Source organism: Diospyros lotus, chromosome 2, assembly GCF_014633365.1.
Source record: "Diospyros lotus cultivar Yz01 chromosome 2, ASM1463336v1, whole genome shotgun sequence".
In the NCBI taxonomy this organism is placed as follows: domain Eukaryota; kingdom Viridiplantae; phylum Streptophyta; class Magnoliopsida; order Ericales; family Ebenaceae; genus Diospyros; species Diospyros lotus.
Window position 1 is genome coordinate 201,240 of NC_068339.1, and position 15,815 is coordinate 217,054.

The window sequence follows — 15,815 nt, forward strand, 5'->3', positions numbered from 1 at the left end:
TATCATATTTAAGGCTTATTTCTTGTCTTATTTACCCTCATTTTGATGGCCGAACTCTCTCTCTCTATCATTATCTCTTTGCTCTCCCGATACCTTCATTTGATGGCCGATCTTCATGTGCTGGTTCTTCCATTTTATGCCAGATTTACTTCTTATGGAAATGGGTCTTCATTTCCTTTGGAAACCTCTAGTCGATCGGTGAGTAGCTTGTATTTATTCGGTTCGATAGATCCTTTTGAGGTAAGCCTTTTTGGACTGTTCTTCGCCCTATATCTGAGTGATCGTTCTTGTTCCTTCTTGGATCTGGCGGTGAATGTAACCTGTGTGGTTTTGAGGAGAAGTTTTGGTGTTCTGGCCGAGAGGGTTTTGAGCTCCTATTTGGGGGTTTTCGTGGCTTGTTCCTTGTGTGCTTCCGTGAGGCTTTGTGTCCCTATTTTCTGGAGTTACATAGGTGGTACACACTTGGACAGACCCAGATCTGAGCCTTGACGAGTTATTAAACAGGGAGTGTTTGTTTACTATTACTCTTTTGTGTTCTTGACTTATTTTCGATATCTCTTTAGTTTTGCTTATATTTGTACTAATCCTCTGTTTTGGTAATTGATATTTCACAACAAACATAATTTTATAGAGAAAGAGAGATGATAGGGAAGCGGGGCATACATTAAAACATAAAAATTAATTTGGAAAGAGCATGCTTGGCCAAATACATATTTTAGCTCTTGTATTTACACTTTTTTTATTATTTAAGTACTTAAATATTTTATTATTTCAATTACGATTCTCAATTCTATAATTTTAAATCAATTACATATTTATCTATAGTTAATTATTACGTGCATATTAAAATACTCAAATTAGTCGTCACGCGCATGCAAACTAATTATGCTACAGCTTCTAGCCGACGACAAAGGCAAATGCAAGCCGTCAGGAGAGGGCAGGCGAAGGCGAAGATCATAGGTACAGGCTATCAGCAAAGACAGAAGGTGAAAAGGCAAAGTTACCTCTTTTACTTTCCGCCTTTCCCGACCGACGATGGAGGCGGAGGCCGAGCATGTTTGGATTGTTTACTTGTACGGAGGCAATGCTACAAACATACGTGGCCACAGGGATATAATAATTCATTAAAAACTAACTAGCTCACCGTTTGCCCCATACGCAAAGAGGCAAACTAAGCTGAGAGTTTAATTTTTAATAAATATAATGAAGTGGCAAAGACAGACAGCGAGGGATGGCATAGCGGGTTGTAAAACAGAAGAGAAAGTGAACAGGACACAATAGTTGGTAGAGCAATGGTCAATCCCAATATTATAATATACATAGTAAAGTTGGCTTGCGTACAGAAGAATGAATGTCTACTAGGTTTGCAAGACGATGTGCGTCTCTCTCTGCTGGATTTCGGAACCGAAGATCGGTCAGGTCAACTGATCGAAACTCGTTTGCCAAACCGACGCAGGCACAGGTCAGGGAGAAGAGTTGCCCACTACATTCCTTTCACTTCAAATGATGAGTTCGTCTGTCTTCTGTCCTGCTTGATGCCACAATGAACGAACTAATCGTACTCTGGTTTTAACTCCGCGCCATGATCATCAATTCAACAGCTCCGAGGCAAAGGCAGTGATGATGAGCGGAATTAGGGCTTATTATTACATGACCATTGGAATTGGAACACTAGTGTTTGTGTGTGTAGCATTTCTTGCAAAATTCGTGCTCAAAAAGAGGAAAGTAGGCAAGGGGGCTGATCATCGTAAATTGCCGCCCGGGAGAAGCGGATGGCCGTTGATTGGTGACAGCTTCAACTGGTACAACGCTGTTGCGAGTTCTCACCCCCCTCGTTTCGTTCAGCAACAGGTTCGGAGGTACGTTTCTTCCACCTGTACACGCGCGCGGGCACACAATTTCATTATATGATCATTTTTGTGAGTGTTGGAAATATAGTTCTATATTTCCATTATATGATCAAATCAAATTAACCCAATAATATCCAGCCATCAGGAATAAAAAGGCCTCCAATTCATGAAGCTATATTTCCAACTATCATTTTCTTTTTTATGTAAATGAAATTAAGAACAGATGCTCATTTGTGTTTTTACGTATACAGAAGCGATTCTATTTTACTTTCTCTTATTTTCTTCCACAAATCATAGTTTCAAATATAGCATAGATGTATCATTGACTCACTTAACCATGATTATTGAGTTTGATACCAATGAATGAAAAACTTGTCATACCCTTCACACACACACAGAGACAGAAATCACACACCATATATACACCACTTTTCACTGGCGCTCACACAAATACATATATTAAACATACAATTTCAAGCAGATTTGGATGTGATTAGACGAGAGTGAATATAATTCAAGCAGGTTTGGGAAGATATTCTCATGTAGCCTATTCGGCAAATGGGCTGTGGTGTCTGCCGATCCAAGCTTTAACCGATTCATAATGCAAAATGAAGGAAAGTTATTCCAGTCCAGCTATCCCAAATCTTTCAGAGATCTGGTTGGAAAAAATGGGGTGATCACTGCACAAGGAGAGCAACAAAGGAAGCTTCATGGCATTGCATCAAATATGATGCGGTTAGAGAAGCTCAAGTCCCATTTCTTGAAGGACATTCAAATAGTCATGATCAAAACCTTGAAAGTTTTCCACAACAATCAGGTCATTCTTCTCCAGGATATTTGCAGAAAGGCAAGTGGTACTGTTAAATTGCAGTTAGTGGACATTTTGTGTACTGGTAATAAGTAGCAATTAACATTCATTTATTTAGAAAAACCTAATAACACAATCAAATGCATTCCCCCTCCCACCTTTAAGGAAGTCAAACTGGTGAACTAGATAACCTGATGACTGCCATGTATACTCCAATCAACCAGTTGCCATTATTCCACAGAGGTTTTAGTGACAAGTATCACAGTTACACCCCCTCCCCATTACATAACATATTTTGGCTTGATTAGATAACAGTTTAGAGCAAGTCCCATTCATCTCAGTACTTGCCAATGAAAGATATGGGCTATGTATTGAGAGAGTGTATTGATGACCTGTTGTAATGCACGTCTGTTTATATAATTGGATGAATGGAACCGATATTCATGTGCTCTTCTTTTATATGTGACTGGTGCAGCTAGCTATGCGAGCTTATTTCTTTCCATGAATTTGGCTAACCAAGAACTTAATTGATTTCACACTGCTTGTGCTCTTGGATCAGGTAGCCATAAATCTGATGGTAGATCAACTACTGGGAGTGTCTAGTGAAGGGGAAATTGATGAGATTGCTTGCTTGTTCTCTGATTTTGTGGACGGTTGTCTTTCTGTTCCCATCAATTTGCCTGGTTTTGCTTATCACACTGCCATGAAGGTGAACACTCAATTTTTGCATAGACATACACATGAAGATGCTCACTTGGTTGAACTTTTGTGCATTTTTGTGTGTGCCTTTTATTCTATTTCTTTTTTCATTTACCTTTATGTCAGGTAGCCTACCCCACTTAGCAGGATTTAGGCTCGTTGTTATTTTTGTAACTTTATGTTCACATAATGTGAGAATATGAGAATTCCCCTTGAATAAGGTCTAGGTAAAGCTTGAATTCACTTGCTATACAAATATTACAACACCTCACTTGTGGTTTATACCTTCTAAATAAGAAGAAAAAAAATTCTTAAATAAGACCTGTTGATGGGGAATTTGATGAGATTGCTTGTTTGTTCTCTGATTTTTTAGACAGTTGTCTTTCTGTGCCCATCAATTTGCCTGGTTCAGCTTATCACAATGCCATGAAGGCGACCACTCGAGTTTTACATATATATACACATAAAGATGCTCACTTGGGTGATCTTGGACATTTTTGTGCGAACACTTTCTTCTATTTCTTTTCTCATTTACCTTTATGTTCATGTAGCCTACCCCACTTTGTGGGATTGATGCTCATTGTTATTTTTGTTGTAACTTTATGTTTGCATGATGTGAAAATATGATAATTTTCTTTGAATAAGGTGTAGGTAAAGCTTGGTTTTGCTTGCTATACAAATATTACAAATATGTTGTTTATACCTTCTAAATATAAAGAATGTCAATTTATTCTTAAGTAAGACCTATTGCTACCATTTCAACTCCATAGATATATAGATTAGCAATTTTATTTTTCTCTTTTGATTTCCTTTCTCTTGAAAATTCTTAGTTTCAAACATAAAACAGTGACATATTTTGTTTCCCCGGACTTCACAAAGAAATAGCAGAAAAGAAAGGAAGTCTCCCTTTCATTTTTGAACCTGTTGTTTTTCTATACATACAATATGCACATAGATATGTATAACTTGGGAACTTAAGCAATATTATCTATGGTGTTCAAACTGGAGAACATTTTCCTTCCACACCCCCCCCCCCGGCGGGGCACACAAAACCAACAATAATACACATATCCACACGTGATATTGTTAATAACACAATTTTTTTTTTCCTGATTTGCATCATGAAAACCAATTAAATATGATAGAGAGAGACTGAGCAACTTTGTATCTTAAACCATTTAGCACCTGGAGCGCTACTACCAATTAAAGCACTACACATTGGACCTGGTGAGCTGCCATTACATGTTTAGTTGGTTGAAGATGATTTTTTAGGACATTGCATGCATGACAAACATTTAATTTCACAACTCAGTCTAGAGGCAGTTTATTCTGTATCAGATTTACCAAGTGCAATTCATCTCATGAAAATATTGTGCTTCAACAGGCTAGGGATGCTATTATAAGAAAAATCAACATCACCCTAGAAAAGCATAGACAAGAGGCCATATCAGGAGTTGATAGTGGAGTGCTTGGAAGACTGCTAGAGGAAGAAAGCTTACCTGAAGATGTAGTTGCAGATTTCATAATCAATCTTCTGTTTGCTGGGAATGAAACCACAGCCAAGACCATGCTTTTTGCTGTTTATTTCCTCACTCAATGTCCCAGGGCAATGAAGCAACTCCTGGTACTGCTAGCACTACAAACCATACAAATTCTTCTATTTTCTTGTGCTTTTTATATTTTTCTTAGTTTCTTCTTCTATTTACATCTTTTCCTTTTTACCTTTCCCCCCTTTTCTCTTTATGATTTTACTAGTTAAGTCTTTTTAAATTTTAACTTTTGACTTTGAAATCTTACCTAGAGGGGGATAATTAATACCGTCTAACCAAATATATTTCTATAATGAAATGCATCTTCTTTATAATTCTGGTGAGTCAGTTGTGACTAGAACCCAATATAACTTGAGTAAGCATAGTCACTCCTCCATTCTCCCTTTTCTGCCCAAGAATTTGCAGAGGCACCCTAGTGAAAACCTCTAGGAAAAAAAGAAAAATAGCGAATCATTTTACTATTCATTTTTCTCTTTGATTTGATTGCAAAATATTCTTGATTTAGACTTTATTTCCATTTTCCTTTCTCCTTTTTAAAGAATAAACTTCCTGATATCATGACTTATGAAAGTACCAAAAGCAATTGCAAATTTCTTTTCCTCTGGGGAGCTTAGATCCAAATATATAATATGTTGGAAAAGACTCCTTGTTCAAGAAGGATAAGACCCAAGATAATGCAGATTTTATTCAAGATAATATTCTTATTTAATTTAAGTTTGTATTGTACATTAGATAAAGTCTATCACTGCTGTAAATTAGGAGAATATCTAGGAGATTTTATAGGAGATTTTGTAGGAATTTTCTGTATATAAGTTTAACACTAGTTAATGGAAGATTAAGGGAGAAAAGTTGAGTTCTCCTACGATATTTGTTCATAATATTATCAACAGCTTATATGACATACTAAAAAAGGTAGGTGTGATATTCGCTCATTAGGCGTTTTGGTCATCTTTTTTTATTTTGGCTTGGTTAAAAATGTTCATCTATTTGTCAAATTATAATTGGTGTCCGAAATTGTCAGGAAAGTTGGTGGCACATATAGTAACCTTAGTGTTTTCCTTGTATTTATTTTTATTATTTCTGAAACTGAAGACTATGAATAGAAATGATTGGTGAGTTAGAATTTATGTAGCTAATCCACCTAGTTGGATTAAGGTTGACATGTTGTTGGGTTCTAGTAATTTTTGACATGCTATCATCGATTGCTATATGTATCTGTATACAGTTTGCCTTCTGGGTGTTTAGTGATACTTATATCTTGCCAAAATACATATACACATAGAAGGAATACTGAAGCCTATAAAGTATAAATATATGAGAAGTCCTAAGTTGTGCATCTATATGTCTTTTTGTTCATGTTGCACCATGAGTGGCCTTCTGGTACTTTTGTATAGTTATAATATGCATGTATTATAAAACAACCATGTATATGTGCTTACTATAGACCCGAATGCATTTCTAAGTTCTAACAGCTCTTGTATTTATTAATGGCAACAGGATGAACAACAAAGCCTCAAAAGCCAAAGGAGTGACTTAGACCATGAAGACATGCTTACATGGCAAGATTACAAACAGATGTCTTTCACACAGTGTGTAAGTTCTTGTTGCTAGTGGCTGCCCCTTTTTACTTTCACATGATGTTCACTTCACACTAGTTTGCAATTATATTGAACTACTATCATCTCTTGTGTGCACTCTCTCTTTTCATAATATATGACCTATAGTTCCTACTATGTATGGTAAAGTTCAGTCCAAAGCACAGAATTTTGGGTATGTAATGTGTGTATTATTAGATTGAGAAGAACAAAATCATTGTAAAAGTCTTGCCACCACTTGTTTACCACATGTTATAGATGAAAAAAGCTAACTTGAATGGTTGGTTGCTTAAAATTCCCTTGAAAAATCAATAAGATTTAAAAATTTCATTGTTGGTTATACGATAACAACAGCAAGCCTTAATCCCTCTACTCAAGTATACTTGGTGAGCCTCTACTCAAGCCATTCATTAGTAGAAGCAACATGATTTTTTATGTAATGTCTTAGTGCTTGTTAATCTAGAAATAGGATCTCATTACATAATTAGTACTAAATTTTTTGTTGATCACATTTGGCTTGTTTATATTACAAGAGAATCTTGAATAAGCCTTCTATGAGCCAACCATGAGCTAAGCTCAAATAGAGTAATTCATTTCTGAGTCAGATCCTCCCATTTTTTTTATATATATAAACAACAACAACAACATATTCAGCCGTTATCCCACTATATGGGGTTGGCTACATGAATTCTAGACTTTTATGTGGGTTACATCCCAACAGATAGTTTGTCTAGAATTCATTTTTTTTTATATATAATTTGAGAAAACAAATTTGTCCTTTCATCTATTAATACAAAACACAATAAATAGACCACACCTAGTAAGCAGGCATAATGCTTGAAGATAAGTCATATAATCAATAACTTAAGCTTAAAGTTAAATTTTGTTTATACTCTCCAAAATGATGTTATCATTCTTGCTAACTCACTATCACTGTTCGACTAGCTAATTGCATTGATAGACTCATTAGTGCATGCATGCATGCATAAAAAGTAAAAGCTTTATCTTGTTGCAAACTAATAAATCTAGCGCATAGAATGATGACAATGTCACAACATTTACAATTTTGTAAGCAATACAACACCTTCCAATCAATTTAAGGTTGGTTTTTTCTATTTAAAGCCACATAGTGGGATAAAAAGGCTTGTTATGTTGTTTTTTGTTCTTATGCTATTTAAAGATGGAGTATGTGCTGATTCAGATTCATTCTTGACCAAATATTATATATGGAAAAATGTCATTTGTTCATGCAATTTTATGTTTTTGATAATATGCTATCATGGAAAAAAATTCACATAAATGTTTTACAACAACAACAATAGCAACAATCACAAGCCTCAGTCCCACTAGGCGGGGTTGATTAAATGAATTTTCACAAATATATTCCTGAAGGAAAATATAGTTTTGCTCCTAACTAATATTTCACATTGTTCCTATTTTTATGACTTCAAAATGGTTTTGATAGATTGAGCAAGCTTCGCTAGTTTTATGCCCTTAGAGCATGATTACTTTGTACCAGTAGATATATATTATACAACTGAGATATATCTTGGTCCATCTTGCAATCTAGCAAGGTGCTAAGTATGGCAAACCCCATTATGATTTTCCATTTAAGTAGAGACTGTTATTTTTGTGATACAATAAACTATTAAGCTATTAGATTATTATACATACATAGGTAATTGATGAAACACTTCGATTGGGGGGTATTGCAATTTGGTTAATGAGAGAAGCAACACAAGACATTCAATATCAAGGTACTTTATCTCTATGTTCAATTTCATGCATACACAATGTGTGTGGTTCATGTTTCCTTTGCTGTTTTTTGGTTTTAATTCCATTAATGTTTTGTTCATTTTCCAGTTTGCCTTCTTTTCTTGTTCTGTCAGTGTGTATATCCCTGTGAATATATAGTAGTTTCAGAAAAGATCTTTGGCAGATGTGATTTATGTATTGGTACTTACCAAGTATAAGAGCTGAATTCATGCTTTTAGACATAGCACAAAGTGATTCAAAGGTTACAGGTAGGTGGTAGTGCTGGTGAGTTCAAGGTGTTGAGTTTGAGTCTTGTGAGCCGTAGTTGCTCCCCCCACTAGCTAGAGATCAATCGTTCTTTTCTATTATTTTCTTTCTATTTATTTTGTGATGACTAACATGCTAAATTACCTAAAACTCACAATGCAATGGTATCGCAATCTTAATCTACAAGAATCATTTTTAGTTGTTCAGCTGTTTTATCTTAAAAAGTGCAAATGTGAAAAGGAATTGATTGGTGGTTCTTTCCTCACTTGTCGATGCAAATAATTACTTGGTTACTTTCTTTCTTTTTTTCCCCTTTGATTTCCATTTTCAGTTGATTAGGCTTTGCATTTTTGTTCATAGTTCTTAGCTTAATTGTTAACTCGTGGCCCAGGCATTGGACTTCCTTTCACTGTGCTAACTAGTTAAGGTTCTTGGAACTAATAACGCAGTTTATCTTCTGATAACTTCTGAATGAACACACATATCCAACCCAAAAAAGGCTTTTCATAGGTACATTCTCATCCTGAAGTTTCAGATGTTTACTTAGTTTGCGAACAACAACAACAACACAAGCCTTATTCCCACTAGGCAGATTGTTCTACAATGGTGTGTGTATATCTATAGTCATATTTTCTTTAAGACCATTGCATCACACATTATGTCTTAAGGATTTTTCATCAAGTTCACAGGTTACGTCATTCCAAAAGGAAGTTTTGTGGTTCCATTTCTTTCAGCAGTCCATTTGGATGAAAATGTGTATGAAGATGCGCTGAGTTTCAATCCTTGGAGATGGATGGAGCCTGAGAATGAGGCGAGCAGTCTTGTTATGCTCTTTCTTCATTAGCTGTTTTATATCTTTCACAAATTACGAGTGAGTTGGTTTTCTTTAAATAATAAAGGAAAAAAGAAACTGGAGAAGTAGTCCCTTTTTGGCTCCCTTCGGTGGAGGAGCTCGATTTTGTCCAGGGGCAGAGTTGGCTCGCCTCCAAATTGCTCTTTTTCTTCACTATTTTGTTACTGCATACAGGTTAGTGATCTTTCTCAATCAAACCTATGCATTTTCTGTCTTCTTTTTTAGGGGGGTGGGGGAGGGCATATAAATCGTGGCTCCATTATTAGTTTTAGGCAGTTAATCTTACATTATATATATGTAGTTATATTTATGACTCAGTTTCTTGTGTGTGCTAGGTGGATGCAACTTAGGGAGGATCGAATGTCCTTCTTTCCCTCTGCTCGATTAGTGCATGGCTTTCAAATCAAACTAACTAGACGGAATCGGAATAATGACGAGAGGTCAAATTGAAATTGATATGAAAATAATAATAAGAATGTGATTGATGATTGTGATTCATGACTGCTTACTTGTCTTGCTTCACTTCCTTCTAATTTCTGTTCCTTATCCCAAATGGAGTGGAAGCTAATAATAAAATCTTGCAAGAGATTTGTTTAATTCCTAAATCAATTCGTCCTTTTTATTATTTACTACCACTTTTGAAATTTACTTAAATTATATTAACCACACCTATATATTTAAAAATGTTACGATTCTATATTTGTTCTATTACCAACAATTAATGTTTTAGAAATATTCAGAATACTCATCCCTTGCCCATCTTCTCCGCATAAAATAATAAAATGATCATAAAAAGTGCTAGCGGTTAAGGTTATCGTCAAAAATTATTATCAATCGTCATGTCAATGGGTTTCAAAAAATCCATTAATGGCAGTGATAGTTTAGAAAGGTTCTTGAAATCTCGAGAAGAAAGAAAATAAAATGTTGATATTGTCATAAAGTCGTCAATAAAAAAATTAAATATTATTGTTCCAAATTAAGAGAAAATAACTTGTCGTCAATTGTTAAGGTAGAATATTATTATCTTTCTTCTCAATTCTCTTCCTCCCTTGTCAACAAATAAAGAAAACATTTTGGATAGCAATAAAACATTATATCTCTGTCTAGAAAATAATTTATTTTCTATACATACTTATTATTTATTATATATTTTTTGAGTATATTTCTTGTTTATGTAAAAAATAATGAAGGGATATGAAACGACAAAATACAGTGGGTGCAACATTTTCTACAACTAGATTAACTAACACAAGGGAGTGTAGGAAATTTAAGAATCGAAGTTTAGGACATTAATAGGTTTTAGTAACACTACAATATTAATTATTATTAGCAACTTTTTTACTACATAAAATTATCCAAGCATTTTTAAAAAAATGGATACCTGAAACTAATAATAATAACCAACTAAAGTCTCAGAAGTCAAAGACATAATAATAATTAAACTGCTCTTGGGTCGTGACTGGGAGGATTTTGAAAAGTTCTTTCCCCAAAGAGATAATTGGTATAGTTTTGGCCTAATAAACAAATATCTCCTTAATGTTAGGTTAAATTTTAATTTCGCTTCAATTTGATTATCAAATTTTTAATTTTATTTCAATTTTATTCTCAATTGACCAAGCATGTGCCTCAGCTTATTTGGCCTCTGATGTGACATGCTAAAGTGTCCAACAATAGACACAACAGCAAAACAACATTGTTTTGCCTTACTCTTGCCACGACGCACAAGGCAAAACAACGTCGTTTTGCTAGCATTAATAATAAAATGCATAAATCCAATAATCAATAATTAAATACATAAAAGTAATAACTAAATATATAAATTAATAATTAAATACACAAAATAATTAAATATACGTATACAAAATCAATAATTAAATACACAAAATAATCAAATACACACACATAATCAATAATCAAATATATAAATCAATAACCAAAATTATAAACCCAAAATTAATAACCAAATACACAAACTTAAAACCACAAAGTATGAATGGTGGGTTGGGTCAACCCAAATCTCGAATCTTGGTTGAGCCTTGTTGTTAACAGCTTTGACCAAAGAAAATGATCGGAGCAAGACGACGGTGGGTGATGTCCGACGAAGATGAATGGTCATAGTCATCGTCGATGAAGGCAAATTGATGGATGTGGGTCAGCCACGAATAGGAAAAAGACACGAGTCGATGGAAATGGAGAGATTACAGTTGGTGGTTGTGGGTCAACCACGAAAATGAATAAGAAACTACAAACAACATAAGATAATGCCCTAGGGTTGGCTGACGACGACTTGCTCTGATCATCTTCTTCGATTGACATTGTTACAGTGACCACTTTCGCCAACGATTGCTGTCTTCATCTATCTCGTCGTCGATCTACCTTTGTTGGGCTTATTTTCCTCTTATCGTCGACGCACTTAGTCGCATTGCCATCGATGAACGTTCCAATCTCTATCAACAGTCAATCATTGAAGTAACCAAGCTTCTTAGTTTTAGTTCATCCAGATCTAGTTTTACCCATTGATCCACTCTAAACCCACTTTAGATTTATTAGCCTACTTTTAGATTTGTTCGTAGTTACCTAGAAATGATGTCATTTTTGCTAACTTGTTAGTTATTGGACACATCAACTATCACGTAAGCTGGAGCACATGTTTGCTCAATTGAGGATAAAATTGAAATAAAATTAAAAGTTTGATAATTAAATTAAAGTAATTATCAAATTAGAATAAAATTAAAAATTGACTTAAAAAGGTGAGGGTATATTTGTTTATTTGACCTATTTTGAGAAATGGGGTAATTTGTGCATTTTTAAATATTAATCTTCGTCTGGTTTTGTTTTCTGTGTTGCTTGGACTTTCTTTTGTTGCTAATCATTGTGGAATTAAGGCGCCGGAAGCAGCAGAGAGAGAAGGGCGAGAGAGAGAGAGAGACGGTCTGCTCTGCAATCCCCTCCCCCGCCCCACCCCGCTCACGCATATTGATACATATATAGGTGGAGATGTATTCGATTCTGTATTCTCCCCCTTATTCTGCACTGGTAAGCGACTCCCTAATTCTCCGGTTCCTCCCGAGTCCCTCCCGTCTACTTTTTCCATTTTTTCGTTTTTCCTTTTCCCAATCGTTTCCTTTTCTGTTACGCTTTGTTTGCTGCCTTCTTCTGTTATTTACGCACACGAATTCTCTGACAGTGCAAAGCCAGGGCTCTTGTTTTGAAACAGTCATCTTCATCAGCGTTGTTATCCCCCTCGCTTTCGTCGTTCTCAAAGCCAAAGCCAAAGCGTCGTCTTGCTAGGGTCAATGCACTTTTCTGTAATCCAATTGACGGGCCACCCCTTCTCAAAGAAGCTATTAAGGTATCTAATGGTAGACTTAACTGCCAGATTTTATTTTATGGATTTGTAGATTCTATAATGTGGCACTGGCGGTGTTTTATGTGATTGTAAATCTTTAAATAGATGTTGCGGATTCAAAGGTTACTACTGCTAAAGTCTAATGATGATGTTACAGAATTAGAAATGAAAATATTTGTAACATGGTTGGAATGACTTAGATAAGATGCACGAGAGGTGATTAAGCCGATGGTTTAGTCATATGAGAAAATGATCAACAGATACCTTCCTCGGCAGGGAGGATGAAAGGAAAGAAATTTATATTAAAATTGGTACAGCAAAACTGACAAAGACTTGGTGAGAACCTTTTAGGCATGCCATAGATTTTAATGGGTTTACAGAAGATATGTTTATAGATAGACATGGTTGGCAAGTTTTTACCTCCTCCTCCTCCTCCTCCTTTTTTTTTTTTTTAAGAATTCATGTAGTTGATACCCCCTAAGGTTGGTTGTTATCGTGTATATTTGATAATTATGGGTGACCAATCTTAATTATTCTTACGTGATTTTATAAGTTTAATGTCACCAAATTTAATTGTAATTTATTTTTATGCCAACATTGGCAAGTGATTTTTTACATTATCTTTTTGTGATAGGTAGTAGAATTTAGGTTAAAATAGGCAAGGAATCCTTCCTGTCTAACTATTATATATTATCTATCTTAAATTTGAGAGTAAAGAAGATTGATTGTTGCATCAAAAAGATGACAAAAAATTTGAGGCAAGGGCTTTTGTGTAAGCTGAAAATGACCAGGTCATACCATTTCCATTGAGTCATCTAGTATTTTAAAGAACCATTCTGTCACTTGTTTGGCATAAACTAACCTTGATATACCTTTGTTATACAGTGGTGGCCCCAGATACTCTGAAATCATTTACTGAAAGGTTTCAAGTTTTAAACCATTTTGCTTCTGGCCCCATATCTGGTTTTGGTTTTATGCCCCTTACAACTGGTTTGGTTTTGTGTCCTCATAACTGATGTGTGTTTTGTCCAAAGTGCAGGCCCAGGTTTGTCAGCAGCTTGCCATCCTCCCCCTTTCTCCCCAGGGAGGAAAAGGGGTGGGGGGAGAATAGAAGCATTTACACTTGTTGGTTATATTTGTGGCAATTTCATATGTCCTTCACAAGTCGTTTGCCTGTCCAGAACATGTCATTTGTATTTCAAGTACCGTAGACAACACTCCATTGCAAACGTATTCTAACTCTCATCTCATATTGATAATCATGGAGTCAAGATGACTGGAACTTGCAAGATACAATAAAGATGTTAGTTTATATGTTTAGAAATTTTGATTTTATCTTAATGAATTTTAGTTCTATGGGGCCTTTGAATAAACTGTAGTAGAATTTAAGTGGTACTAGATTACCATATTAGGTAGGAATAGTTTTAAAAGAGTTTTACGAACTTTACCAAGCTTATATATATATGCCTTATTGGCATAATCCAAAATCATAGGGTCTGAGTATGAGTAAAAGCTATCTTCTTCTCCGCCGTTTCTCCATTCTTCCTCCCTCTTCTGCATCTCTTCTTCCCTGCTAGATCACCTTCTTTGTGCCTCCTCCTCCTCCTTGGTTCTTTCTCCTCCTCCTCTTCCTGGTTCCGCATCAACTCTGATTAATTGTTATTAAGCTGTTAAGAGTTACTGCTGCTGTTAACAGTGGCTACTACCTTTGCTGTTCTTAAAGGTTCCTGCAGTCATTGTTAGTGGAAACTGATTGCAGTGAACACCGTAGAGTGAAAGATGGCTCTATTACATGTAAGTTAAAACTTTTGGGATAGCTTTGAGCTCGTTCTCCTCTTCCTCTTTACTGATTGCAGTGAACACCGTAGAGTGAAAGATGGCTCTATTACATGTAAGTTAAAACTTTTGGGATAGCTTTGAGCTCGTTCTCCTCTTCCTCTTTACTTCTTTTCCCCGTTCTTCCCTGCCTCTTATACGTTCTTCCTCCTCCCTTCATCTCTTCTTCTCCTGCTAGATTACTTTCTTGTGCCTCCTCCTCGGTTCTTCCTCACGATTCTGTGTGTCATTTATAGGAAGAACAAAGAACATCTTGGTTGGGTTGGGTGGTGAATATTTCCTCAGTTATTTTGTTCCTTTAGCATCCAATAAGATTGCAATTTGGTAGTGAACTCTTTTTAAGTATTTCCTACCTGTATACGGTAAAAATGGGCCTAAAGCAGAGATTAAAAAACAAATTCAATAGTGGGTGAGAGTGCTTCGGCAGGTGGAGATGCTGCTTGTCAAACCAAATGTTGGTGTCATTGATTAGGTTGTTAGTAAATTAAGGCATGGTGCTTTTGGTACTAAACTTTTATTGAAACTTGAAAATGAATGTCAGATTGCAGAGCTTTCTTTTATCAAAATTGGTCCCCAGTGTTATTCCTTGTTTGTTTCAGGAGCCGATCGCCTTTATGGGGGGAATTTTCGCGGGGATTCTGAGGCTTGATCTGAAAGAAGATCCACTTAAAGAATGGGTTGCTCGGACTGTGGAAGCCTCCGGGATTGCGGAGGAAGAAATTGATGGTGAAGGTACCGAACCAGAGGAAGATAGCCCGCAGCAGATAGAGATAGAATGATATAAATTTATTTTCTAGAGCATGCATGAATGCATGCAATATTTTCAAGTACGCTACTGCTGCCAACAAACAATTTATTTTCATGACTTACCATACTACTTACTGCGTGTTAAAAATGTGAAAATCTTTCTTCTGCAGTTACTATTGTGGGGTGTGTGTGTGTGTGAAGAGGGTGCAATTAGTAGAAGTTTGTGGAGATTCGCAAGCCTTAATTCTTACTCTCATTTAATGAAGATAATTCATGATATGATATTTGATGTGATAAGTTTTACATCAGATCAGATGTTGATTTTTTAATACAACATAATGATACTTATGTTTGCGACTTCTTCTTAATGGAACTACTCAATTATATTATATTAATTGTCGACTTCTTAGTGCACTCAATTTTATCTATATTTTGTATATGTTAGTTAGTCTTGTAACTATTTAATAGAATATTTGCGTGAATTCAAAATTTTAATTTTAAATATA

The 15,815-nt window shown here is 35.4% G+C and overlaps 2 protein-coding genes across 2 annotated transcripts; both read left to right on the forward strand.

The window, feature by feature from the left end:
• The first annotated feature begins 1,238 nt into the window (after positions 1-1,238).
• On the forward strand, positions 1,239-9,873 carry LOC127794941 (abietadienol/abietadienal oxidase). Its single transcript, XM_052326272.1, has 9 exons — positions 1,239-1,859; positions 2,373-2,701; positions 3,222-3,367; positions 4,742-4,981; positions 6,405-6,500; positions 8,181-8,259; positions 9,214-9,335; positions 9,424-9,551; positions 9,713-9,873. The coding sequence occupies exons 1-9, from the start codon at positions 1,621-1,623 to the stop codon at positions 9,825-9,827; spliced, it is 1,494 nt and encodes a 497-aa protein (XP_052182232.1). The 5' UTR covers positions 1,239-1,620; the 3' UTR covers positions 9,828-9,873.
• Positions 9,874-12,224: 2,351 nt separating this feature from the next.
• Positions 12,225-15,591, forward strand: LOC127794942 (UPF0426 protein At1g28150, chloroplastic). Its single transcript, XM_052326273.1, has 3 exons — positions 12,225-12,413; positions 12,565-12,729; positions 15,162-15,591. Exons 1-3 carry the CDS (start codon positions 12,375-12,377, stop codon positions 15,339-15,341), a joined length of 384 nt encoding a protein of 127 aa, XP_052182233.1. The 5' UTR covers positions 12,225-12,374; the 3' UTR covers positions 15,342-15,591.
• The last annotated feature ends 224 nt before the right edge of the window (positions 15,592-15,815 follow it).

Excerpts from the sequence above, each read along its gene's own strand:
- LOC127794942 (XM_052326273.1), top strand. The coding sequence starts at position 12,375 with ATGTATTCGATTCTGTATTCTCCCCCTTATTCTGCACTG. Across the intron at positions 12,414-12,564 it reads CTCCCCCTTATTCTGCACTG|TGCAAAGCCAGGGCTCTTGT; the intron begins GTAAGCGACTCC and ends ATTCTCTGACAG. Across the intron at positions 12,730-15,161 it reads TTCTCAAAGAAGCTATTAAG|GAGCCGATCGCCTTTATGGG; the intron begins GTATCTAATGGT and ends TGTTTGTTTCAG.
- LOC127794941 (XM_052326272.1), top strand. The coding sequence starts at position 1,621 with ATGATGAGCGGAATTAGGGCTTATTATTACATGACCATTGGAATTGGA. Across the intron at positions 6,501-8,180 it reads AGATGTCTTTCACACAGTGT|GTAATTGATGAAACACTTCG; the intron begins GTAAGTTCTTGT and ends ATACATACATAG. Across the intron at positions 8,260-9,213 it reads ACAAGACATTCAATATCAAG|GTTACGTCATTCCAAAAGGA; the intron begins GTACTTTATCTC and ends TCAAGTTCACAG.